The 27,608-nt window shown below is 42.9% G+C and overlaps 1 protein-coding gene across 2 annotated transcripts; it reads left to right on the top strand.

Annotated features, from left to right (window-relative positions):
* The first annotated feature begins 34 nt into the window (after positions 1-34).
* Positions 35-27,608, top strand: MACROH2A2 (macroH2A.2 histone). 2 transcript variants are annotated; one of them, XM_077350534.1, is made up of 9 exons: positions 35-265; positions 7,404-7,639; positions 10,287-10,393; positions 11,667-11,867; positions 14,570-14,680; positions 17,114-17,213; positions 23,330-23,419; positions 25,479-25,653; positions 26,916-27,608. In XM_077350534.1, the coding sequence occupies exons 2-9, from the start codon at positions 7,468-7,470 to the stop codon at positions 27,079-27,081; spliced, it is 1,122 nt and encodes a 373-aa protein (XP_077206649.1). In that variant the 5' UTR covers positions 35-265; positions 7,404-7,467; the 3' UTR covers positions 27,082-27,608. The 2 variants fall into 2 exon arrangements, with proteins under 2 accessions (XP_077206649.1, XP_077206650.1); XM_077350535.1 differs by lacking the exon at positions 35-265 and adding an exon at positions 1,490-1,685.

Here is a 27,608-nt window from a genome sequence, read left to right as displayed (position 1 = left end):
CGTTCAGCGGGGCTCTGCCCAGAGAAGAGCGCGCCAGTGCCAGGCCGGGCGGCGGGGGCGCTCGGTGGACCACGCTGCCGTGACTCCTCCTAGAGGTGGTATGTGGAGAAGGAGCAGCCCCTCCCTCCCTCCCGCTTCCTACCACCGGCCTCCGGAGCTGCCGCCATTGAAACCATACAATACAAGCGACGAAAGGGAAGGCGGGAGCGCGGCGCGGGCACTGCGGCACCGAAGCGGCGGGCGGAGACGGAGGCTAGCCGGACAGGTGACCCGGAGGGGGAAGGCGGCTCCGCTACAGCCACCCAAGTAGACCAGCGGTGGGGGCGTTGGGCACAGGAGGCCTCTCGTTTCCCGCCCCCTCCCCGAAACAGCGGAGGCGGCCGCGGCACGGGCAGCGCCGCCCCCCACCGGTCCCTCCGCACGCAGCACAGGGGGGAGAGGCGCGCCGTCCCCAGGCGGCGGCGGCACCGCGGGAGGGGGAAAGGGCGGGAGCGGGATGCGGCGGCGGCGGCGCCTCAGGAAAGACGCGACACCCGCCGAGGCTTCTCTCGCGTCCCCCCCCCCCCGGCGGCACCGGAAAGGTCAAGATGGTGCCGCTGAGGGGGGCCGCCAGTCGCGATATTCCTCCTCCTCCTCCGTCCCTTCAGCCTCTCCGTCTTTCTGTCTCTCGAGGGGGCGTGATCTCTGCCCGCCGCGCGCCTCTCTCCAGGGGGAGTGAAGTGAGGAGAGGCATTCCATGGCGTTTCCCTTTCCGGGGTGCCCTTTCCGTTAGAACCGGTTAACGGCACGCGGCCGGAACTAGAACGGAGCGGGGGAGGGGTGCCGGGGCAACCGTCAAGACGGCAGTTTTTTTTTCTCCTTTTTCTTTTTAAAGATGGTCAGCCGGGGAAGAGAATGGGAATTGCGCGGGAAATGAGCGGCGTTAGGCTTCCCATCGTCCTACGCGCGGACGCCGCTCGGCTTCTCCGCTAGCGCACCTACCCGCCCCCCACGCCAGAAACACGAGCCGTTTTAAAAGCTGCTGGCCGCCCCTTGCATAGCCAGCCCGTGAGGCGGCCGCCCTGCTTCCCTAGTCCTGGGGGCTCTATCGCTTCACGTACGCGCCCTCTTATGCAAATAGGCCTAACGCTTTGGGGGTTTGAATTTGGGGAAGAAGGGGGGGGGACAGGAATGCTCCCCGCCGGAATGAACAGCCAATCCCGTTAAAGGGATAGGTTTTCATGAGGCAGAACTAAAGGCGCCGCTCCCTCGGCTTGCCGAGAACGAACTTCACGGAGGAAACCGCCACAAAGCAGGCGCCTCGACGTAGCAAATCTATTTAGCCTGGTGTTAATATTACACCAAAGTTTTCGGAGCCGCAGCCTCAAACTGGTGGTTGGGGTGTTGCCCACTTCGAGTGGGAGTGGCCGTGGCTCAGGTAGAGCATCTGCTTGGCGTGCCCCTCCAGAAAGCAATCGCCATTTAAAAATAGGATCTGTTGCTAGAGGGTGACCTGAAAGACCTCTGCCTCAGAGGCTGGAAAGCTGCCGCCTTTCAGCGTGAACAGACCTAACGTTCGCAGGCTAGTGGTCTGACTCAGTATAAGGCAGTTAGTTTCATGTGTTCCAACTATTAGTGACCTCAGTGGAAATGGTGAAGTGACTACAAGTCCTGTCTGGTTGTATTTGAAGGCTGTTCTTATTCTGGTTAGTGTGAAAGAATGCAAGTAGGTGTGCTTGCATGTCTGAATATTCTTCCCTGTTTCTTTGTGATGGGGAGAAGGCTAGAGGGTAATGCTTCTCCCAAACAGTTATTTGTTTTCATAAGTGGCTTTTATTTGTGTGGCGCAGTATTCACCAGTGTGAGCTCGTGGTACCTGTAGTTTAAAGTTGTAAAGTCTAGACCAACTTTTAACAAACTTTTGACCATGGATGAGCCCTTGAAATTATTTTTCAGGCTTTGGGGAGCCCCAGAAATCTCAGCTGGCCATGCCCCTGGAAGTGACATCACTACCTACACCCTTATCCCCCTTCTTGCTCCATGTCCTTGCCTTTATCTGTCTCATGTAGGCCAGAAAGAAGAGTAGGAGCTGAGCAGACAGCTCAAATCCCACCCCTAATGATACCATGCTACTTCAGAGATCCCTTGCACCCCCTTTAGAACTCCCTTGGACCACGGTTGGGAATCCCTGATCTAGATGCATATTTGCCCTCTGTAGGTCTTAAAGCTGGACCTCAGGGAGGCAGTTTTTCACCTGCACACAAGTACTATTGCAATACAATCCCAAATATATACTTTCCTCTAGGGTTACCATATTTACTCTTTGTTTTTCTTATTTCATAGAAATATAGACTTGGAAGGGATCTCCAGGGTCATCTAGTCCAACCCCCTGCAGAATTCAAGAAACTCACAACTACCTGCCCACCCACTGTGAATCCAATTCCATGCCCAGATAATCCCCCCCCCCCAAAAAAAATCCCTGGCCAATCTGGCCTGGAAGAAATTCGCCTCCTGAACCCAAAGTAGCGATCAGCATTTCCCTGGGCATGCAAGAAAGAGTCACAAGAGCCAAGCACCAATATCTTATGCCCGCCCACTCACAGTCTGCCTAAGTTCATAGAATCAGCATTTCTGTCAGATGGCTATCTAGTCTTTGCCTTAAAACTTCCTAAAAAGGAAAACCCACCTCCTGGGGAAGTCTGCCCCACTGAGTTTAGCTGAAAATTCTTTTGAATTTTATCCCTCCATGGCAACAGAAAACAACTCTGCTTCATCCTTTATATGACATCCTTTTAAGTACTTGAAGATGGCTATCATATCACCTCTTAGTCGTCTTCTATCCAGGCTAAACAGACCAAGCTCCCTCAACCTTTCCTCATACAACTTGGTCTCCATACCCCTTGTCATCTTCGTTGCCATCCTGTGGATGTGTTCCAGTTTGTATCCTTTAGTTGTGGTGCCCAGAACTAAACCTAGTACTCTAAGTGAGTTCTAACTAGAGCAAAGTAAAGCAGTACCATTACCTCACACAATCTGGACACTGTGCTGCTTTTGGTACAGCCCAGAATCCCACTTGCCTTTTTAGCCACTGAGTCACAATGTCGACTCATGTTCTGTGTATGGTCTGTTAAGACCCCTTGACCCCTTTCGTATATACTATTGCCAAGGCAAGTGTCCCCCATCCTATAATAATGCATTTGATTTTTCCTACCTAATTGCAAAACTTTACATTTATTACTATTGAAATTCATTTTAACCCAGTTTTCCAGCCTGTGAAGATCATCCAGTATCCGGATTCTGTCTTCTTTGTTTGCTACTCTCAGTTTAGTACCATCTGCAATTTTAATAAGAACCCCCTCTATTCCTTTGTCCAAATAATTGAACAACACAGGGCCCAGGACAGTCGAATTGTCACTCCTTTCCAAGAGGATGATGAAACATTGACACGCACCCTTTGGGTGCAATCTGTCAACCTGTTATCAATCCACCTAACAGTAATAGAATCCATACTGCATTTTACCAAGTGTCAACAAGAATATCATGTGGAACCTTATTAAAAGCTTTACTGATCGAGATAACAATGTCCACAGCATTCCCTGGATCCAGCAAGGTATTAACTTTCTAAAAAAAAAGATATAAAGTTAGTTTGGCATGACTTATTCTTAAGAAACTTATGCTGACTCTTAGTGAACTGACTGATTGATCTAAAATTTTGCCAGCCATAGATGTCAAGCTGAAAAGTTAGTAGTTACCTGGATCTTCCTTTTTCTCCTTGAAGAGGAGATTTATCTGCCTCCAATCTCCTGGCACTTCACCTATTCACCAAGAATTGTCAAAAATAATGGACAGAAGTTCATGAATTACATCTGCAAGTTCTTTTAGTACCCTTGGATGCAATTCATCTGGCCCAGAGGACTTTGTTTTATTTCAAGAAACTAGGTATTTATGAGCTACCCCTACAGTGATCCTAGGGTATAATTCCCATCCCTCGTTGTATATGATTTTGTAATGTCGCATGATTTTTCTCAGAAGACTAAGAAGTACGAATTTAGCAGTTTATCCCTCTCTTCATTACCTGTTATTATTGTACTTCCTTGTCCCCGAAATAGTCCTAACATGCCTTTTCGCTTTTTTACTTAGAACATAACTAAAAAACACTTTTTGTTTAGCATTTATTGCAAGCCTAAGCTTATACTGAACTTTTCTAACACACTATTTATTTATTTATTTATCTATCTATTTGACTTCTAGCCCGTCACTCCCACAAGGCTTGTGGCGGGTCACAATCAATAAAACCCCCCATAAAACCCCTAATACAATAAAACCCTCCTAAAAATAAAGTAAGCCCAACCTAACCCAAACCAATCCAAGTGGCAGTGGCACTCCACAACTCAAAGATATCCCGGAAAGGAATAAAAGAATTACCGCCAGAATAACCCTGGAGGGGGATCCGATCTACTATCGAGGTGCCGGCCTCAACCATAGACCTGTTGGAAGAGCTCCATTTTGCAGGCCCTGCGGAAAGCTGGTAAATCCCACAGGGCCCACAACCCCTCCGGGAGCTCATTCCATCAGATAGGGGCCAAGACCAAAAAGCAGTAGTTATTTGTTGATATTCATCCTTGGTTATAAGGCTGTCCTTCTAGCTTCTAAATTAGTCTTTTATATTATTCAAGTATTTTAAAAGCTGTTTATGGAGCCACTGTGGCTTCTTCAGGCACCTTCCATTTTTCCTTCTCAAGGGAATTGTTTATGATTGTGCTTTCAGTATTTCGCTTTTAAGAAACTCCCATCTCTCTTGAACTCCCATCTCCTTAAGTTTTTCTGACTATAGGATTCTACCCAGCATAACTTTGTTTGTTAAAATTTGCTTTCCTGAAGTCCAACCTATATGTCTGACTACAAACAGCTTTAATCTTCAAGATCGTAAATTCCAAAATCAGATTGCCATTACTACCAGGTGCTCAACTCCTCAACCAATTCTTTCTTATTGGTGAGAAGTCTAAAATAGTGTTCCCCCTAGTTGCCCACTCCACTTTCTGGGAAATGTTGTCAGCAAGACAAGTCAAAAATGTATTATTTCCTGGCTGAATTCCTGTGCTTTAAAGTCTGATAGGAGTAAATTAAACTTGCAGTTCTCTATCTTCTGGAAAACCTATATCTATTTGAATTTTAAAAGACACAGCCCTAATTAGTAACAAAAGGTGGCTCCCCTTCTTTTATACATATAGATAAAAATAAAAACACCCACCCACACACAAAACAAACACACACGTAAACCAGCCTATAGCAACTCCATGCAAGATTTTAGGTTACTTTCCGCACAACATAAATTTAGCATCATACTTACTCTTTGAAGATGCTGTATTCCAGGTGCTTCACATGATTTTGGCCACACCCCGCGTCTCTCCAGCAAACTGCTTGTTATATCTGCCATTTTAATATGCGAGTTGGAGAATCCCAAAAAGTGGATTCACCAACCTAAAAATCCGTATCCCCTAGTGGACAACCAGCAAGCCACCAGCCAAAGAAATGTGTGGAGGCGAAGAAGCACTACCTCCACCTCCAATGTTCTGCCCTCGTGCCATCTCCCTCTCCCTTCTTCCAGGGGATGGGAAGTACTTTTTAAAAATTAAGAACAGCCTGGAGCAACAAAGAGGCAGACTAATATACAGGCACTGCCAGAAATAATTTTTCCCAAAGTTTTAACCCAAATCATTCCTCTCTAAAGTCCCCCCCCCAAAGAAAATATGGAATGAGATTAATTTTTAGTAGTATCAAGACTTGTGATTCCATAAGGGGTGGCATTCAAAAAGCTGTTTAAACAGAGAAGTATTACAGTATTTGCTGGCGTATAAGACTACTTTTCCTCCCTGAAAAACATGCCTTCAAGTGGGGGGGGTCGTCCTATACGCCGGGTGCACTTCAGTTGGGATAGACATAGCTGCCCATAGTGGCCCATAGTACTGTAATATAATTAACAAACTCTATATTTTTAGTGGAAATGTTGGGGGGTCGTCTTATACGCCGGCAAATACGGTAATTAAAAAAATTAGTAGGCATCATGGGTCCCTTAAAACATGGAGAAAGGGGATTGGTTGCCAGGAATGATTGACAGGCGGAAGGGAGTTGCGTATAAAGCACATTGTTCTCTTCCACCATTTCCATCTGCAGTTGTGGAGGGTAAGAAGCATTAAAAGGCAGCAGACAAGAGCAAGACAGCAAAAGGGTGCGGAGTGGCTGGGAGGTGCGATAATATTTAGCACTACTCCATTCAGCTGGCATAACACTGTTTTTAACGATGTGTGGAAATGCCCTCTATACTCATAAGCTTTTGTGCATTTTTAATATATATTACCTTTAACAAACTACTTATCAAAACTTACTGGAAAATGTCTAGTAAATAGAATCCAAACTTTCCCCACATGGACCTGTTGTGGCCCAGGAGAATCATGCATATTTACAGGTCTAAAGATGTGGCCTTAAGACATGTTTGCACAGTTGCTTTCAGCTGGACTTTTAGATGCTGTGCAGCTAAAAGAATTAAGGCAGCAATATATGAAGGACTGCTAAAATTCTGTCTTCTACATAACTTTTAAAGGCAAAAAAAATCCCATATTGTATCTGCTCCCCACCCTAGGAATAGTACAGACGCACTGGGAAACCAATATGGCAATAAAAAATATCCAAATTGGACTTATATAGAGTCGTCTCTCTTCAGTTTCAGTAATTCTTTTATTCTTATTTCACAGAAGTCCCAACACGTTTCGCCTACAGCTTTTTCAAGGGACGGTTTTTATATTTAAGGACCAACTTCAACTTCTGAAATGCCACAAGCTAAGTTTAGCTATTGTATGACCTTATACTCTGTCAAGAGACTTCTTAATAAGTTGAAGTTGGTCCTTAAGTATAAAAACCATCCCTTGAAAAAGCTGTCCAATTTGGATATTTTTTATTGTTATATTGGTTTCCCAGTGCATCTGTACTATTCTATATTTGTCTCTTCACTGGGACCCACCCCTCCCTGTTCATTATTTTTGCCCCACCCTAGGAAAACATTAATTCTGTTATGTAACATTAATTCTGTTAGTTGAAAATATAAAGATGATTCCCCCCTCTCTTGGTTCAATTTATACCTTGCAGTATCACTTATTTATTTATTCAATTAAGGTGGAAGGGGAGGACAGTTCAAAGAATTGCAATTGATATTAGTTTAAAATTGGGTGCTCATACTTCCTGTTAAAAATATTGTTGATGTTCTCTGTTGCATCATGAACTTCACATTGTAGTTCAGCTGGTACTATGCACTTTGTTTATAGCAATATCAGGAACATTTCTGTTTTTAATTATACTTAAAATTCTGTTGAACACCGTGTTTGTTATATTTCACACCCAACATCAATCCCTGCTTTCGCTTTTTATAGATTTGTGTTAGGGCCAGCAAGTAAGAATAATCTTATAGAAGACTGAAAAACACAAAACAGCAACATGTCGGCCAGAGGTGGAAAGAAAAAAATGACCAAAATGTCACGCTCCAGCAGAGCAGGAGTTATTTTTCCAGTGGGGAGAATGATGCGATACTTGAAGAAAGGAACATACAAGTATCGGATAGGAGTGGGAGCTCCTGTGTACATGGCAGCTGTCATAGAATACTTAGCAGGTAATGACATTTTAAAAATCAAAATGCTTAACTAGAAATGTGCTTACACAGCACCTTCAAAATTTAAGGGTGACAATGGTCAAGAATTCATTAAAATCATCTACTGGTCAATGTTTTGAGATCAGGCATGACTGCCTCTTCCAAGGAAGCTGGAACTGCACTCTCCTGCAGAGAGGTGTTTATTTCCTCCACCACTTGCATAATCATCCCAGTCTAGCTCAAAGCCAGCAGCCACAATGGGCAAGTGTCAAACGTAGATGTAGTAGGGCACACAGTTCTGAGCACTTCCATCAAGCATCACCAATTCACAGTCATCCATACTAGTAGGCTTCACTCCAGTGGCATCTGGAGACTGAAGTACACCAGCTGCAATCTAAGTCACAGGAGATGCGAGCATTTTATCTGCAAAACACATTGCAAAAGTATCACAGCAGACCTATGTTTTCTGTCTACATATTAAGGAGCATGAATAAGAGCCCCTTCACAACCCAGAAAAGCTCAGTTGGATGACATTACATGGATGCAGTGGTGGCAGAGAAGACAGCTGACTTTGTAGAAGACAGCTGACTTTGTAGTCATCACTGCCAGATGATTGGCATGATAATGGGCTCTCAGCTGTGCTCAGTCACATTCACTATGAGTTTTTCTTCACTTGCGCTCCAGCTGTCCACTCAATTGTGTTGTTACTCAAAGGTTTTCTGTAAAGCAGGTAGCATTCCAAGCTCTGCTTGTAGGTAGAAGGCACTTGAGAACAATCACGTTCACAGCCAAGGTCATCTCAGTGTTCCAGAGATCAACCAATCCTGCGTGTGTGTGCTAAGTGCTATCAAGATGCTTGTGAATTGACTAGAAAATTTCCATGAGATGTCAGAAAACCATTGGGAATCATCAGTCTCTTACGATAGACAATCCTAACGGGCCCCTAACCTAGCAGAGGTTCTGAGTAGGGTTGTGGCGCTTAAGCATCCAAAGTAGCCACTCGTGCCCGAAGCTGCCAGCGCCGTGGGGTGGAGGGGAGGCCTGAGCATTGACGTGCCGGTCAGCGCAAACATGCAGGTGCAGAGGAGCTCTGTGCCTGCGTGTGTGTTTCCCCCCCCCCCCATGCTGCAGCGCTGACTACTTCGGGTGCGAGCGGCCGCTTCAGACGCTGAAGCACCCAACCCTAGTTCTAAGTATCTGTTACTCTAAATCTTACCAGGTAATGGTTGGTCCATGACAAGGGCAGTGTAGAAAAATTCCTCCATTACTAAGCCATGGATTTTTCCCCAGAGAAAATGAGATCGATTTTATAATTAGGGACTAGAATGTTCTGGGACAGCCCAGTGGTTGTCATGGTGGCAATGAAGCCCTGAGCTACAGCCTCAGCAGCATGGTCATTGAAATCCCCAAGCACAGCAGTCCTCGTGGTCCTCAGTATGGAGACAATGGGGCAGCAGGATAGGTGGCACACCGAGGAAATCCCTCCTCTGTCCTGAGTCTCAAGCATCAGGTGCATACAATCAAAATTAGGTCTCTAGGAACAAAACACTCGATGAATGCCAAGGACACCCAATAGACCACAGAAACTCCCTCTCCTCACCCACCAAATCTAGACTGATGCTGTATCAGAAACCCCAGAAGGGGGCAAGGGTTAAGAGAGACTCATCCAAATCTCTGTGGTGCATATTAGCCTGGCCTCCTGATTCACTATGCAATCCAGTTCCTACATGCCTTCCCCTACCGAACATAACGGCCATTCACCGTTCTCTCTGAGCCCTTTCAAACTCACCTACCTCATAGGGTGTCTGTGGTGGAGAGAGAAGGGGAAGGCGATTGCAAGCCGCTTTGATACTCCTTTAGGTAGTAAAAGGTGGGGTACCAAAAAAAAAAACAGGTCTTCGGAGTATATTGGTTTTTGAATTATATGACTGTCAGGCTTGATCTTAGTCGATGAATCATTTTACTGCATTCAGAATATAACGGAGGGAATCATTTTCCAATCTGGGTCACCAGCCTACACCTAGAGATCTCCCACTATTACAACTAAGATCAGTTCCCCTGGAGAAAATGGTGACTTAAATCTCCAGGTATTTTCCAATCCAGAACTGACAACCCTATTTCCATCTTCAGAAGTGAGGCTGTAGAGCAGGGGTATTCAAAGTGCGGCCCTCCAGATGTCCATGGACTACAATTCCCATGAGCCCCTGGCACTTGCTAAATGAGCGAATGCTGGCAGGGGCTCATGGGAATTTAGTCCATGGACATCTGGAGGGCCGCACTTTGACTACCTCTGCTGTAGAGTATGAGGAGCTGGAACCTTTCAGTGGGGACAACAGTTCAGTACAAGTTTTTGTTGCCTAGAAAAGTTTACCTGGTCCACTGTTCATGGCTTTTAGAGAAATCAGTAAACTTCTTAACTAAAAGTCTGCCTGTTTTTAACCTGTATTTGTTTACTAGTTTTTGCTGCTTCTCAGACATTTTATTATTCTATCAGAAATGTGAAACAGTCTCTTAAATATGTATACTATTAACATGGATCACCTTATGATGCTGTTGATCTAATTTTAATATAAGGCGATGCATACTTTTGGCTACTCATATAGGAGATCTTGGCTGGAAATACATAATACATTACTTGTTACTGAGTTGTATTTCATTGTATTTGTAGCAGAAATATTGGAACTGGCTGGTAATGCAGCGAGGGATAACAAAAAGGGAAGAATTGCCCCAAGACACATTCTTCTGGCAGTTGCAAATGATGAGGAACTGAACCAGGTATGCCTTCCAGATGCAGCTGTTGTCTTTATTGGTTTATATGCTTCTGTCTATAGGCCAATAGGCTAGTTTTAATGGTTGTTTATGAGAAGATGCAGTTCATTGCCACAAGGGGAAAAAGTGGTGAAAACCTGAATTCCCAAAAGCAGTACTAGAATATTCCTAAACCATGGTTTGTTTTCATTTTCTTTAAGACTTGCTAAATGAGGTACTCATGGTTTGCAATCATGCAATTTGTAATCTATGTCTCATTCAAAGACATTTTAATTGTTAACAGTCAACAGAGGGCGAGAAATATAATAGCTAAGCATGATGATCGTGCTCAGACTCAGCTTGTAATAAGAAGCTGCATGGTAACAAAATAATGCAGTAAATTATATGATCATACTGTGGGCAAGAATACTGGAACAAATTGGAACAAACCTGTATCAGTAACTTGAACCATAGTTTGTGCATGTTTTCAGCATTTGAAAAGGAAAGTATTACAGTATGTTTAATTGTTTTTTAATTAATGAAGGCGTACTTCTGAAAAAGCCTCTCTCTCTGTCTGTAGATTATTTCTTATTATTTTCTTCAAGTGCACAGGAATTATTTGTATATTAGTTCAATATAAAGACAAGAATAAAACATTGTATCATTTGTTTGTATTCCACCCTTCCTTCAAGGACTTCCAGGCAGCATACGTCTGTTATCCCTTTTTGTACAATGAATTGCTTATACAGGCAGAGAACCCATCAAGTCTCTTCACCTATGATCCACCCCACCACAACAGCTTCACTCCTCTGGGCAGGGCCTTCTGCAGTGGCCATCCTGCAAATGGGCAAGATCAACAACTGCCCACACATGTGTCTTCTCTGTAGTGACCTCTACCCTGTGGAATGGCCTGCCTGAGGACATCAGGAAGGCTCCCATGCCTGGCATTCCACAAACTATGTAAAACAGAATTACTCAGGAGGGTGTTTTTATAAAGGAAATAGGGCTACATGATAAAATGCTGATTGAGGAAAATGCATTGATAAGCATTTACATGATTTGTTCAGAGGATAGCCTTATTTTAAATTTCTGCAACTCTAGTCTTATTCATTACTTAATTTATTTATGTATTATTGTATCATCCTATTGATTGCATTGATTTACATTGTGTAATCCTCCTTGATTTTCAAAATGGAAGGCAGGCTATAATTAATGTAAATAAATAAAAATAAGTTAATCTAAATGAATTAACTTATGTGTTCACATATGTCCTTTCTTCATATATTGCCTCTTTCTGCAGTTGTTAAAAGGAGTGACCATTGCAAGTGGAGGTGTTCTGCCTAGAATTCACCCTGAGCTTCTTGCCAAAAAACGAGGCATCAAAAGTAAATCTGATACTATCCTTTCACCTTCCCCAGAGAAGAGAGGGAGGAAATCTTTGGGAGGGATCAAGAAGAGTGGAAAGAAGGCAAAGGCTTCTAAAGCCCGGACACCCAAAAAGGTAAACTGAGCTCAGTTTTATACTTCCTTTGTGGAAAATAAGGTTTCCTTCTTAGGACTGATGTAGTCTGTACACTTGTGAATTTTCTGCAAGGAGTTGTACTAGGTGCCCGTAGAGGTCCTTTCCAGTTGGTTGAGGCCAGGACGTGGAAGATATAGGGGGCTCTCCATATTTAAGGACAGCTTTTTTAGCTGAAGTTGGGTGACAACACAGGAGTTTGCCTGAGACGCTGTGGGGAGGGGCAAGGGGGATGAGATGGTTGGGTTTTTAACATTACTATTTAAGGTGGGGGTTTTATCTTTGATTGTAACCCACCGTGAGACAGTTCCACAATAGCAGTGGGTAATAAATCCAAAATAAATAAATTCTTGATGGAGTGTGAAATTATTAACTGCACCCCATCAAGGCAAGGGAGTTGTGCTTCCTCATCTAGTCCCTTCCTACCCAGCCACAGGACCTCTGTCTTTTGGGAGTTTAGCTGCAAGTGGCTGTGCTGGAGCCATTCCACTACTGCCTCCAAGCATCTGGCCAATGGGTCCGGGTGGGTATTTGGCTGTCCCACCATAAGCAGGCAGAGCTGGGTGTCATCAGCATATTGGTGACAACCCAGTCCAAACCCCCAGATCAGCTGTGCATAAAGATTAGAGAAAGAATCATGCCCTGAGGTACTCCATGTTAGAGTCCATAGACTCAAACTCAGAAAACCTTTGTTGGCATACAGGAGTTCATAACAGGCCAACTGTTCCTCCCCAATATCTACTCTCTGTCCTCAACCTTGAAGAAAGGAGACCAGCCATTGTAGAGTTGACCCTCATATCCGCACATTGATAGGGCTGCGAGCCAGAAGCTCTGGTCTATTAAGCACTGCCATGAGTTCTACTAACACAAACAGTGCCGACCTGTCCCAGCTCAGCTGTCTCCAGAGGTCATCTGCCACGGTGACCAACGGCATCTTCAACACATGTCCAGACCGAATCCTCAGGCTAGCGGGATCCAGAGCTTGTAGCTGATCCACAGCTGTCTGTTCAGTCAACTTCCCCAGAAACGCTAGGTACAAAATGAGGTGGTAACTGGCAGGGTCCCATGGGCCAAGTGATTTGTTTTTAATAGGGGTTGAATCACTGCTTCCTTTAACCCCTCTGGGAACATCCCTGTAGACAGGGACAGGTTTATTATTAACAGCGTCTCAGGCAAGCTCCTGGATTGTCACCCAAATTCAGGTTAAAATGTTCTTTCATTGCTCATTTTTAAAAGCCACGAGGGACAAGGGTCTAAAAACCAAGTGGTTGACCTCATCGAGTTCAGCATCCCGTCCATCTCAGTTTGCAAGAGCGCTCTGAATTTCTCAAAGCCAACCCCCACAGATGACCAGGGGGCTTCTAATTCCATTGCTGTACTAATAGTTGATGAAGGGTTGTGGCAGAGTACCCAGCAACTGATAACCAACTGAGTACTATTTTGGTGCCCTTTGTCTAGGGCAGTAAGTGATCAAATTACTCTAAATAATTGTGCTGGGCATGAGCTGGTGGATGCAATGGAACTGAGTAATAGTTTCTCTTCACGTTTTTTTCTGCCATCCCATCCCATCGGCTTTCACAAGTGTCCTATAAGATGTTATTGACACTTTGTTGTGAGATTTCCTCCAAACTCGCTCTAGTTGTCTCAAATCCTGCTTCTTTTCACGAAGCTCTACAGTGTACCAAGGGGGCTAGCTTCAGGCTAAGGTTGAGAGGATGTCGGGGTGCAATCTCATCTATGCCAGTGGAGAACCAGTTCTCCTAGTCGTCCACCTGATCATCCAAAAAGGCACTGAGTGGTGTTGGGTCCCGCAGAGCATTCAGGAAATCAATTGGATCCATAAGTCTTTGCAGGTGGGCATAAACATTCCCCTGCCTACACAGGGTAGAGATGGGGTGCAGAACCAGGCCTTCAGGGTATAGTGAGTGGATCATGGCACTTGATTTACCACTATCAGATTGACATCTGTTCTTCCACCAAAGATCAAGTCCAGAGTGTAGCCTGCTTGATGAGTGGGATCAGCAAAAAACTGCAAGAATCCTGACACCACCATGGAAGGCATCAACTCCATATTTGAACTGGAGGAGGGCTTGTCATGGACGTGGAAGTCACCCAGGATCAGCACACCCGCCGCCGGGGGGGGGGGGGGCAGGTCGGGAGGCACCTTTGCTAGAACTCTGACCTGTCCTGGTGAGGGCCCAATTGGATGGCACTTCGCGCCTTCCGATTGGGCCCTCATCTGGACCAGCCCCGCCCCCCCGCCCCCCCCCCCAGGCCCTTAGTGAAATACGATACCGCTCACCAAGCAGTTAAAGTTAGTCCTGATATGGAAAACTAAGAAGTTACTCCACCAAAGAAAACACCAATAGTGAAGAGGTTTTTGTTTCCAGTTCAGTTTGCACAAACCAGTTATTTTAGCCAAAACAGATTTCCAACATGAAAACAAGGTGAAGTCACTGCATGAGGATATTCCTTGTGAATGAATGAACGAACGAACAAACAAATGAATGAATGAACAAACCCCTCACAGGGTGCTTGCAGAATTTTCCTCAGTTACAGAAAATACGGTCAATGAGAGGCATATTATAAGGTGGTATTCATGTGCTCATTTAAAAAATTTATATATTTGATTGACTGAGAGGCTACTATAATTAGCTTTTCTGAATGTTTTTGTTTTCCATTAGAGTAAACAGAAGGACAGTGAAAAAGAAGGAGCATCAAATTCAGCAACTGATGATGGACCTGGAGATGGGTTTACCATACTTTCCTCCAAGAGCCTTGTTCCAGGACAGAAGGTAGTAAGTCAGAAAAGGATACAATAAAATTGTAATGTCTTGGCTAGTCAGCAGAAATGCTTTTTATGTTAATGTTTCATAATGATTCTGTAAACCTTTTTATCTTCACAGCAACAGCTAGGGTCACAGAGATAGCTTATTATGCTGTAACTTATTCAACAAGTATTTTAGGATGGTTGCTTTGCTTAGTGCATATACAAAAACAAAGGTCTCTGCAGGAAAGTGTTCCATGATTTAGGCATGAGTCCCAAAAGACTTAGACTACAACAGCATTGACAAAAGTAATTTTATTATAGTAGGAAGGTGAAGAGTTGTAAAATTGAATAACGGCCATTTATGGAAGTTGGAAGCAGTTAGGGGTATTTTAGAGACAGAATTTCAGGCTTGGTAGAATCTAAACATACCCCTAGATGTTAGTGTACAAGAAGCACAGGACACAGGCATATAGATGCAGAAGCTGTATACTTTACATGAATTCCTACTTGGATGAGGAAGTTCACACGTAGTTCCTCCTTGATCCATTGTCCAGGGCTGCTTATGCATTACCCCAATGAGATAGTTGGTAGTAATGCCAGTCTGTTGACAGGGGGAGTGAGTGAGAAGCAGGATCTAATTAGTGTTGCCACCAGTTATCTTGCTATACCCACAGAACCCAGCTGCTGCTGTGTATATGTGAAGCGGGATGGGGGTGTACAATTATTTGATAACAAAGGTTGGCACTCAGAGGGCATCAGCATCTTCACACAGATTGAATTCTGCAGACATCTTATTCATTTCATAGAACGGACTAGCAATAAAGCCCATTGTGCAGAAACCTGTTTTGCTAACCCTTCCCTCACCCACCCACCCTCCCCATCCAGCTCTCCACCTAATATGGCAGGTAGTATCTTTCCATACCAGCTGGCCCGGAAGCTGTTACCCCAGTAACTGCCAGAAGCCCATTAGAACACTTGTGGCAATCATCCCCCAAAGGCCTCCCCTCCAGGGCTCTGAACCAATTGTCTCCTTTTCTAAGAAGTCTGTTGTCACCAAGCAAATAGGATGATGATGGTATGATAAGATGGTGGTGGTGGTGGTGATATAATGGTATGTTGATGATGAGATGGGGCTCCTGAGGGGAAAAGGGGAAGCACATTGTCATGATTTAAACTTTGTGTGAAATTTTAAACATGAGCTTGTATGTAAAAAAGATCCCAACAGCCTGATAGCAATTTAGCATCTTTATGAAGCAAACAAAGTTTAATAGGTTAATATGAAGGTGATTCACAAGAGATTTTGAAAAACTGAGCTGTAAAGTATATTGGGATAAAAAAGAATCCTAACTTCATATATATATACTGATGGTTCTAAATTGATTATGACTGCTCAAGATAGGGATCTCCAGATGCGGTAGACTGAAAACATCAACTCCATGTATATCAGCAAGGGAAAATATAAATGTGAGATTCAAACTGTTAACAAAGGACTGAAAATGACATTGGAGCTACCATAATGTGTTTATATCATTCCATATCACATATGACATTTGCTGAAAAGGCACAAAAAACACACTTTATGAGAAAAGTATTAGATGATATTCAGCTTAGACCCCCCCCCAAAAAAACCCTTGAATAGTGACCTAGATTATCACTCAATAAATGAACTAGTAGGACTCTTCTACATAACACAAAACTAATTTAGAATTCATCTTTGCAAGATGAAGTGATGATTACAGACTTAAAATTGCATTTTAAAGGTGTTAGATTAATTCAGGGAGAATAATGCATGTGTGGCTGCTGTTCATAAATTCTGGAGAACACAGTGCAGAGAGCACAATGCAGAGAGGACTTGTGTTGGCTCAATACATTAAACATCAAACAAAGTTCATGCAGGGAAATTTGTGGAAAGTCTCTTTTATTCTGATATAAACCTTGTAACAAAGCAAGGACAGTGTTTCTGGAGTAAGTCAGTTTTGAGTTCTTCGTCAGACAAGGTCTTGTATGGTAAATTATTCCACAAAGGGAATCTTTCCCACTAAAATGCAACCTGAAGAGTCTCACTATACTGCCCTCCCAGCAAGCCGGCTCAGGTACATCAATTTTCCATAACATATAATAAATGTAAACAATTAAAGTTGAAGTTAAAAAAATTAAATTTAAAATAATTAAAGCAAATTGAAAAAGAATATCTGCAACCAACAGCCCCAGTCATAGAGTGCATTCATTCAGTTTTCCTGAAGCAAGAGTACAATCCCGGGCATCTTACAAATAGCAAGGGCCCCCATAGAGTGCTGTTTTGGAGTGCTGTTGCCTTTGTGTCCTGAATATTGGCTTCCTGTCGACATCAGGTGGTGATTTTTGAAAGCAAGATGCTGCGCTATATGGACTGTCAATCTTATTTGTCAGTATTCTTATGTATTCATGAATTCTTTCTTTCCCCCATTGGTTCTTGTAGCTATCTCTGACACAGAGTGACATCAGCCACATTGGTTCTATGAAAGTAGAAGGCATTGTGCACCCAACTACTGGTGAAATAGATCTCAAGGAGGAAGTTGGTAAGACTTTATTGAAGTTGATAGGGGTGAAATGAAGTTGTATGTAACAAAAGCCTTTCACTGAGCAGGATTAGCATATATTATTAGCAATTTTTAGGTATATATACAAATATTGATGTAGAGCTTATAAAACAGTGTTCCAAAACAGCAAACAACAATAATACGATAAAATCAAAACCAGGAGAAAGCAAAAAAACATCAAGCAAAGAAGGATTACAAAAGATCAGGACATTAAAGCCTGTTGAAAGAAGACCGTTTTTATCTGGTTCCAGGACAGCTACAAAGAAGGTTGTGCTCTGTGGCATTTAAGCTGGGTGGTAGCATCAACAACTGAACTTTAAATAGAAAAATGTTGGCTTTATCTTATATTCCTGTCTGAAATTGCCATTATAAGATTGGTCATGTTTTAAAACCTCATTTTAAAGTTATCCTTTCTGCCAGGCCTTTTTTCTCTTCCTTGGTGAGTATTTTGGAGGGATCATTGGGCTGTAGTAGCAATAGAAACTGGTAAGCACAGCTAAAGTGTAGCATAGGTTAGTGAAGAATAAAAGCACAGGTTAATATAAAATTTTAACTACAAAAAGCAAATCAGAATTGTATGTGACAAAAATGTATGAAGCAGAAGACTTCTAAAAATGGAAGAGAAAAATAAAAATACAGCTACTTCTGCACTTGCCTGGTGCCTGATATATCCTCAAGTAAATCTCAGAGCTAATTTACAAAGGATTCTGCATTCAAACTTTTCATATCATGGGCTAAGCCATGTGTTTTCCAACATAAGGCACAAGTTCAGCTATTCTGGCTGGCTTCCTTGAGCATCCCTAGCAACCAGCCTCCTCACAGTTTTACCATATCCCTAGTTCTTGCCTGCAAGAGAGGCAAATTTATGCTTCAGATAGATTGCACTATATTTTAGTACGGTAATAATAAGAACAAGTTCAAATAATGAAGGGAGGATAAGAAACCAATCATTGATAGCAAGTCTAACAAATATCTCTAAATAATAGAAATATCAATCTGAGCAGTCTTTTTGGAAAGTATTTGGTGCCAGTTGGGCTCCTGCACAGCAAGGCTTCTGACTGGTCACACAGCTACTACTATGGTGTTGGTTTTATTCACAAAAAGGCTTTCTTGTCCACCTGTCAGGGTAGCTATTTTGTGGCTGGCTTCACCTCCTGCAGCAGCCATTTTCCATTAATCCAGACTAAGTTTTCCATTCACACAAGGCAGTTTTGTTAGAGGAATAGAATGTTCTGTTTTGTTTTTGAGAGGAGGGGGCTGTTTTATAAAGTATTTAATGGTGCTGTTAGCAGCCTTTAATAGACAAAAGGCTAAAGCTTTTTCTTGTCTTAGGTAGTCGTGTGCACCAAGAGAAAGTTTGTTATATATTAAAATCCAGAATTTGGGGTCCCCCCCCCCATAACTGCTTATGTTTGTATAGGACATGACTAGCTCAGGTTTCAAATGCATGTGGATTTTTGCGCTCCAAAACTTTGGAACCATTACTTTCAATTGGAAAGTCTACTGGATGGTCTGGGGCAGTTGTTTATAAAAGAGGTGTGTGTGTATTAGCTGCCATCAAGTCACTTTCAATTTGTGGCAACCCCATGAATTAACATTCTCCAAAATGTCCTATCTTTAACAGCCTTGCTCAGGTCTTGCAAACTGAGGGTCATGGCTTCCTTTCTTGAGTTAGTCCCTCTTATGCTGGGTCTTCCTGCCACCCTCAACTTTGAAAGGCATTATTGTCTTTCCCAGTCTTTATTGTCTTTTCTTAATGTGATAACATCAGTTCGGGCATCTTAGATTCAAGGGAGAGCTAGAACCCACTTATTTGTCTTTTTGGCAGTCCATAATAATCTCTTGCTGCATCACTGTTCAAGAGAACACTATAGTATGAATTATCTTGACTTTAGTCACCAGCAATGTATCCTTACATGTAAGGATCTTTTCTAGCTCCTTCGTGACTCCGCTTCTCACTCTCAATCTCCTTTTGATTTCTTGGTTGTAGTCTCCCATTTGATTGATGATGGAGCCAAAGAATAGAGAATCTTGAATCATTTCAGTGTCTTTATTGTCCACCTTTAAGTTGCGAAATTTCCCAGTGGTTATTACTTTTGTCTTCTTGATGTGCAGCTGTAATCCTGCTTTGGCACTTTCTGCTTTCACCTTCAGCAGTAGTAATTTTAAGCCTCTGTCAGTAATACATCTGCATATTTCAAATTGTTAATGTTACACTAATTTTCTCTCCACATCCATCTAAATTGAATCCCGCTTCCTTGTGTTATACAGTGAAGCGATAGGGAGATAAAATACATCCTTGTCTGACATCTTTGCCAATTGGCAAATTTCCACAGAACATATTCCTCCCTCGACTCTAATGATGTCCCAAGGTTTGAGTGAATTACACCGAGTTCAATTTTATAGCCCCTTTAGGTCAGTGGTTCTCAAACTTCCTAATGCCACAACCCTTAAATACAGTTCCTCTTGTTGTGGTGACCCCCAACCATAAAATTAGGCAAGTGTTCTTTCACAGAAATTAAACCGAAACTGAACAATGGCTTGAAGATCCATGGTTCATGATTGTATATACATTGTGGTTTTTTTCCGTGGAGAGGTGGCACTGGAGTGGGACGTGCTGCATGGTGAGGGAGCACGCCTGGAGAGGCTGGGTGCACAGCTGCAGGAGCTGCACTGCCACCTAGACATCAAGGCTGCTCAGCTGTGCCGCCACCTGGAGCACCTGGCGGGAGACTGCGCCGTGCTGGAGGCTCTGCTGGAACGGTTGGCAGCCGAGCGTGAACACCTGCAGGTGGAGCGGCAACAGTGACAGAACCCTCCAGCCAAGCTGCTCGCCCTGCCGCGACTCCTGTGAAAGGGTTGTTCGACCCCCAAAGGGGTCCCAACCCCCAGGTTGAGAACCACTGCCTTAAGTAGAAGCCCCTTTTTTCTGGCTGAGTTGTCTCCCCAGATTCCTATTGAACTACAAGCATTAAAAAAACACCAAATCTATCTATAATAGCAAAAATCAATTCTGTTACATCAGTAGACTGTGTCACCACCAAATACAGCCAATGATAATCCTTTGTCAAACAGCCAATCAATCCCCTAGAATTCAGTGTACTTTACAAAGAGAAACCAAAATGCTGCTATTAGAGATCAAAGGTTATCACCTCTCCCTATGTTGTTTGTTCCATACAACTGTGAGACTTTCCTCTCAGGGAATTGCTGGTTAAAAACACTTTTGTTTGCCACGCTTCTTTGTTGTTTGTTTCACAAAATGAAAGGAGATCAGCAGCTTTTCCATTATTCCCTTAGGGGTTTTTGTTCTTGTTTTGTGTGGGACTGATATGGCTGTTTAACAACCAAATGGCACGAAAATCTCAGGGGTGTGAGGACTGCTGTCTACTCAAGACCAACCACATTTCAAGTGAACTGGACTATAGTTTCTAGTTCTAAGATCTCTTGAACAAGGGGCTCCCAGTTATCCTACTTGTAGAGGGGGAAAAGGAGCAACAATTGAGGGAGTGAAAGAGAGTGGCAGCTCTTTGCAGCTTATCTCCAAAGATGATTGGCTGGGGAACATTCTGTTCTCCTCCCTTGCAATGATTGCCCACAAAATCAGTGGGATTAGAGAAAAAGATAAGCATTGCTGGTAAACTGCATTGCTGGTAAGCACTCAAACTTAGGAGGAAAACAAACAATTGTTTCCTGGAAGGGGATTTTATTGTACAAACAACCCCAGATTAGTATTATATTTCTGGGAAATCATTACTGACCCAAACCAATGATATCTGTGTATATTTTGGGTTTGGGAATTCAGTGCACACATCCTTAATCTCCTATTTAAATGCTGAGGTGGTGGTGACAGAGATAGTCATTATAAAAAACTTCCTGCTTCCTGTGGCTGGCCTTCCATCATAGATGATCAAATATAGTTATATTTAGCTGTAATACAGTTGGTTCCTCTGTCCCTTTCAGTGTTTTGAATGTTTATAACTCTGTCTTTCTGTCTCTTTCTCTCTGTGCACATGTGTGCGTAACATGTGTCGAGTCAGCTGACTTATGGCAATCCCAGCAAGGGACTTTCAAGACAAGCAAGTAGCAGAGGTGGCTTGCCATTGCCTTCCCCTGCAGACACTTTCTTGGTGATCTCCCAGCCAAGTACTGACCCTTGCTTAGCTTCTGAGATCTATACCATGCTTCCTTCACTCCCAGTTTCCTCCATTATGCTGTCCAAAAATGGATTGTACTTATACCCTGACTATACCCAGACTATGGGAGAAACTGGAAGCTTCCACAATTGATAAAAGACTCAGTTTTTTGATACGCTCTCTGTACGAGCAGACCACACTCAGAGTCAGATGCAGTAGGAAAGGTCACCTAACAGAGCAGATTAAAACTCATAAAGGGGTCAGACAAGGCTGTTTATTGGCCCCTTTACTCTTTATTTTTTACATCAATGACTTAGAGAGCCACCTTGAGCCCATAGATTGTCACCCACCTAAATTAGCAGGGCAGCACATTCCTGCTCTCCTTTATGCTGATGATGTGGTCTTACTGTCCAGAACCCCTGTCGGTCTGAACAGAGCCCTGGCAGGGCTGGAGAAATACAGTGAGAAAGAAGCCCTGGTAATAAATGATTTAAAAACTAAGGTAATGGCCTTTGGCAATCGCCCCAGAGTTAGGACCTGGCGCTTAGCTGGAAAGAGGTTAGAACAGGTGAAGTCCTTCAAATACCTGGGAGTTACCTTTCAGGCTTCAGGATCAAGGCACGAACACTGTAGATAGCTTGCGAACATAGGGGAGAGAAGTGCCCTCAATATACTCAAATTCCATCGCTCCAATGGAGCCTATTTTGTTCCAGCAGCACTCAAACTCTTCCAAGCTAAGACAATTGCTCAAATGGCATACGGGACCTTTTTAGGGCCACCAACCTCTTGCTTTGCCCCACTTGAGTGGGTTCAAACAAAATTTCTTAGAGCGTTACTTCAGGTTCCAAACTGTGTTTCGAACTCATGGATACGCCTAGAGACAGGGTTTCCAAAATTCAAAGTGAAAGCAGTAACTTCATCCATCTCCCTATGGTTAAAGGCACACTGGGCCACAGCTGGTTTACTTCCTTCAATCCTCTGTGACAATTTTAAATCCCAGTGGCTGTTGGCCACCGAGAGGGAAATTATAAAATTAGGCTTTTCCCCGCTTTCACTACTTGGGTTGGGGTACGATCAGGCGAAAATTGTAGTGAAACAAAGGATTAAGGACACAGAGCGTCAAACTGACCTTTCTCGCTCCCCTAGGTATGGTGCACCACCGTGTTCCAGATATATTCAAGCCTCTGCAGACTATCTCTCCTATTTGGAAACAAAATACTATAGGAGAGCATTCACACTAGCTAGATGCTCTGCATTACCTTCTGCCATGCTGGTGGGTCGCTTCAAGAAAACCCCATTAGCTGAAAGACTCTGCCCCTGTAATTCCGGGGAGATAGAGTCAATCGAACACGTCCTCTTAAGGTGCCCTACTTTTAGCTCTGCGAGAAACAAATTCATCCTCCCATTACTCAGGAATTCCTCCACCAGTTCAAACAAAGAAAAAGTAAAATTCCTCCTGTGGAATAGTAGGGGCCATATTATTAAGCAGGTTGCCAAATTTTGTGCGCATGTGCTGAGCACAAGGGAAAGACAACTTAAGCTTAAGTGAAGATTTTTAGAGGTATTTTACTATGCATTTTTTTATATTGTTTGCATCAACTATACAATTTTATATATTTTAAATTTTGTACTGGCTCCCTGATTTTGCAATCTTTTACTGTGAAATGTTTTTTCTCGTTATCTGTTTTATCTGGCCACAGTGCTGTATCAAATAAATTTGATTTGATTTGATACCCTGACTCATCCCTTTTCATCACTCTTTTGAGATGCAATAACACCATTATCATACACATTCTAAGTTGAAAACTGAGGCTCCATTTCTACTTCTGTCAATGGTAAAAGAATGTCAAGCCTCAGAAAAGTTGTTGTGACATGGTTGTTTTTCTTAAAAAGCCAAATGTATATTTTTATTTAAAAATTATATTCAGCATTTCAGTTAGAGACCTTGTGTCACTTTTTCAGGTAAAGCACTGGAAAAGGCTGGAGGAAAAGAGTTCTTAGAAACAGTAAAGGAACTACGCAAGTCACAAGGACCTCTAGAAGTCACAGAAGGTAACTCCTTTATTTTCTGTAGTTTTTATTAATCACACAGCATTTCTTCTTCCCAAATACTCAGACCTTTTTTCTGTCACTTATCCTTAAATACATTTTCTTTATTAGCATTTTTACAATTAAAAATAGCAAAAGGAAATAGGGATCATTAGGCTGTACCTTTGTGTGGTATTCATTATATATTCAGTAAAGCAATGCAATAACTATTTTTGTATATTTTGAGTACAGGTACATCCCAAAACTTAATTTTTCTGACCGCTTCTGTAGATTCCTGTCTACAGATAAGTTTGGCATATTCTACATATGCAGCAGAAAGAAGTAGAATTCTTGTACTGCCATGCCCCAGTTGGAGAAGTCACATTCTTAATGCTTCCCTATGTAAAAACTCCCTGCACATCAGGGAGAAGGGTTTTAGCTCAGCCCTTCACATGCTGCACGTTCTCCACTTACAGGGAATTATTAATGTAGGGAATGTTGGAAAAAGTAAGCCCTTCCACACAGTAGTACAGGACGGAGGTACTACTGAGCACTCTGCCATCTCATTACCACTTTCTTCTGCTGCATGTCTAGACCAGGCCTTTGTAAAATCTTATTCAAGATCAAACAGTTAGAAGTAAGTTCCTATCTAGAAATACTATCATCCACCATCAGATCATTTGTCAAATAATAGCAGGCAGCTCCATGAAACGAGCACTTTCATAATTTAATAATTATTCTAAATAGATTGCAGATCTTCTGTGGCAGTCCAGTTCCATCCCATAGGTTACTGTAGAGTAACAGAATTAAACTGTCTTTAAGACAGCTCTTGGCCTGCCACCTCACCAGGATGGGGATACATGGGACAGCCCTCCAATGGCTGTTCTCCTTCCTGCAGAACTGGACACAGGGTTACAGTGGGGGATGAGTTGTCTTGCCCTCTCTAGCTCCCTTGTGGAGTTCCACAGGGGCCAGTGCTCTCCCCTACACTCTTTAAGATATTTATGTGCCCTCTAGCTCAGGTGGTGTGGAGTTTTGGGCTGGGCTGTCATCAATATGCAGATGACGCCCAGCTCTATTTCCTGCCCAGGCTCCCCCCCCCCCGAACCATTCGCCAGATGCTTGGAAGCCATAGCTGGGTGGCTTGAGCTGAATTGCCTGAAACTCAACCCCTCCAAGAAGGCGGTCCTATGACTAGGGGGGAAGGGGGCAGGTCAGGAAGTGCATTTTTCCATCCTGACTGAGACGTAACACTGTGCCCTTGCCAGGAATTTGGGGGTGATCTTTGATGCCTCCCTTTCTAAGGAGGTGCAGGTCAGAAGGCCACCAGGCATTTTACCAACTACGCCAGGCGAGGCTACCAGCACCCTTCTCAGTCCGCAGAGCACTTGGCCATGTTGATCCATGTGACAGTCACCTCCAGAATTGACTTCTGTCACTCACTCTATGCAGGCTTGCCCTTGTCTCTGACCTGGAAATTGCAGCTGGTACAGAATGCGGCTGTTAGGGTCCTCACAGGAACATCTTGGAGGGCCCACATCCAGACTGTGCTAAGGCAGCTGCATTGGTTGCCAGTTGCAGCCCAAATCAGGTTCAAGGTTCAGGTTTTGACTTTTAAGGCTGTTGTATTTTATGTGGGGTTTGTATCATGTAACCTGGTGGCGAAATTGCTCAGCTGATAGTGGTGGGCAATAAATATAATAATAGTAAAAGTAAAGTGAATAGAGGTGTAAGCTGGCTGGAGTTGAGTTTTCTCTTGTAAATTAGGATTCTAATTAAACTCATATATAATCCAGATGAGTGGAAGGAGGACTGGCTCATGTTGACCTGGACACCTCTATTTATCTTTCAAGGGTAACTAGAACGAGTTTCAAATTGTGTTTCTACTCAATAAGGGAGTGATATTTGTGCACATTTTAGTTTAAATTAGATGTTTGAATGTAATGATATCTGATTGTTATATTACATGTGATTTTTGTTTTCCTTCTCAGTAATAAAGAACTAATTCCAAACAGAAAAAGGGTTTTGTGAAAACCTACCTTTAGCTTCTCTCCCTTCCCTTTTTGTTGTTCATTTATCACAGCTGCTCTCAGCCAGTCTACTGGTCTAGCAGCAAAGTTTGTCATTCACTGCCACATCCCACAGTGGGGTTCAGATAAATGTGAAGAACAATTGGAGGAATCGATAAAAAACTGTTTAACTGCAGCTGAAGACAAGAAGCTGAAGTCTGTGGCATTTCCTCCTCTCCCCAGTGGCAGGTATGTGTTCCCTTTGTTAAAACCTCCCATTTAAATCATTGAAGAAGAAGAAGAGTTGGTTCTTATATGCCGCTTTTCCCTACCCGAAGGAGGCTCAAAGCGGCTTAGTCACCTTCCCATTCCTCTCCCCACAACAGACACCCTGTGAGGTGGGTGAGGCTGAGAGAGCCCTGATATCACTGCCCAGTCAGAACAGTTCTATCAGTGCTGTGGTGAGCCCAAGGTCACCCAGCTGGTTGCATGTGGGGGAGTGCAGAATCGAACCCAGCATGCCAGATTAGAAGTCCGCACTCCTAACTACTACACCAAACTGGCTCTCTTGGTAGAAAAAGGTCATAAATTATTATCTCAACATTCTACAAGTAAATAAATAGGGAAGTTTTGGTGTCTTGACAAATTTTAACAGGGCTTTTCTGACAGGATTTATGTGCGGTTAACAAGCTGCTTGGCATGTAGCAATTTAACAGCTGAAGATTTTCCGATCATTGCTTCACCATTGACCATGTTGTTATATTCTGATCATAGTTTGGCTTGAATTTTTATTAAATAACAGTAAAAGCTGATTTGAGAGTTCGATTGGTATGAAATTATCAGGACTGCCTTTGACTACAGCATTCCTGGTGAAATATTAAAATACTGTGATCATTTCTGTGGAGCTCTAGGGTCTGGTAGCCTTTCCTCACTTGGCCGTGATGGATTTGACCATTCCACTTTCACAAGAGTGCTGCTAGCTGCCCTTGTCATGGTCCTGGGTCTTCCCTCTCATTAACATAACCTCCACTAAGATCTAATTATCTGTGTTTTGAAATCAGATGCAGTTGCTGTTATGAGTTGTAGCTGTCTGCTTCATCTCTCTGGCCAAGGCCCCTTGCCTCTTAGTTGTCTGCCCAGAATCCACTGTAGATTCTCTGTCCACCATTCATGATATGCACTTTTAATTGGTGCTGCAGAAAAAGTGTAAATCCAGCAAAGTGTTGCCCAGTGGTGAGGCAGGGAAGTAACTGCAAATATCAACTCTGAAGGTTTGGCAGCTGTTGGATATGGGGATCAGGGTAGGGTAAGGTTGTAGTGGGTTCTCCTTGTCATCTTGGTTTTGTATGGGTATTATTTTATGGGATTTTAAATTTTATGTAAACCGCCACAAGCCAGTTGATTCTGGGAGTGGCGGTCTAAATATTTGAATATAAATAAATATTAACCCAAAGCATTTCAGGTTGACGCTTCACATAAAAGCTTTAACATTTTATTTTTCTTATGTCTAGAAATTGCTTTCCAAAACAGACTGCTGCCCAGGTGACTCTCAAAGCCATTTCTTCCCACTTTGATGATTCCAGCCCTTCGTCCTTGAAGAACATTTACTTCCTGCTCTTTGACAGTGAAAGCATTGGCATCTACGTGCAAGAGATGGCAAAACTAGATGCCAAGTAGCAACAGAAGCCAAATGAAATTTTATTTTTCAACATAAATTTGAGTAGGATTGAGAATTAGAAGTGGGTTTTATTTTTAAAAATATTGTAAGGAAGGAGTATGTGAGTAGCTTCAAAGTTCTGTGATGGGTGGAGGGCTTTTGTTACGGGAAAAAGATGAAAAATGTTTGACCTGCAATTTTACCATGCTTTAGACAACCTAACATTTTGTTTCATCCCTGAGATTAAGTTGCCAGCTCTCTTTATGTCTCAAGTTATTTTAGTTTAGATCTTTTAAAAAATGAATTTCATTTTAGAGTAGCAAACAATTCAATGCATACAGATATTGAAAATGTGAATTGTTTGCTCCCCTTTCTTTTCTCCATGATAGGTAGAAATCATTATGTTGTGTCTACATTCCATATTGGAGAACGTAATTTGAGATGGTTCACTTGGTGCTTTACTGTTTTATCCCAGAATGACCTGTAATTGCCGAGAATATTTCATCTTATTTGTTTTTATTAAAAATGGCATTGTGCTTTTTAAAAA

This window comes from Paroedura picta, chromosome 8 (genome assembly GCF_049243985.1).
Source record: "Paroedura picta isolate Pp20150507F chromosome 8, Ppicta_v3.0, whole genome shotgun sequence".
Classification (NCBI taxonomy): Eukaryota; Metazoa; Chordata; class Lepidosauria; order Squamata; family Gekkonidae; genus Paroedura; species Paroedura picta.
Note: the sequence above shows the minus strand (reverse complement) of the source record. Positions and strands in the feature narration are given on the sequence as shown.

Coding starts and splice junctions, on each gene's coding strand:
- MACROH2A2 (XM_077350534.1), top strand. CDS start 7,468: ATGTCGGCCAGAGGTGGAAAGAAAAAAATGACCAAAATGTCACGCTCC. Junction 11,868..14,569: donor AAGCCCGGACACCCAAAAAG/GTAAACTGAGCT, acceptor GTTTTCCATTAG/AGTAAACAGAAGGACAGTGA. Junction 25,654..26,915: donor CCTCCTCTCCCCAGTGGCAG/GTATGTGTTCCC, acceptor TCTTATGTCTAG/AAATTGCTTTCCAAAACAGA.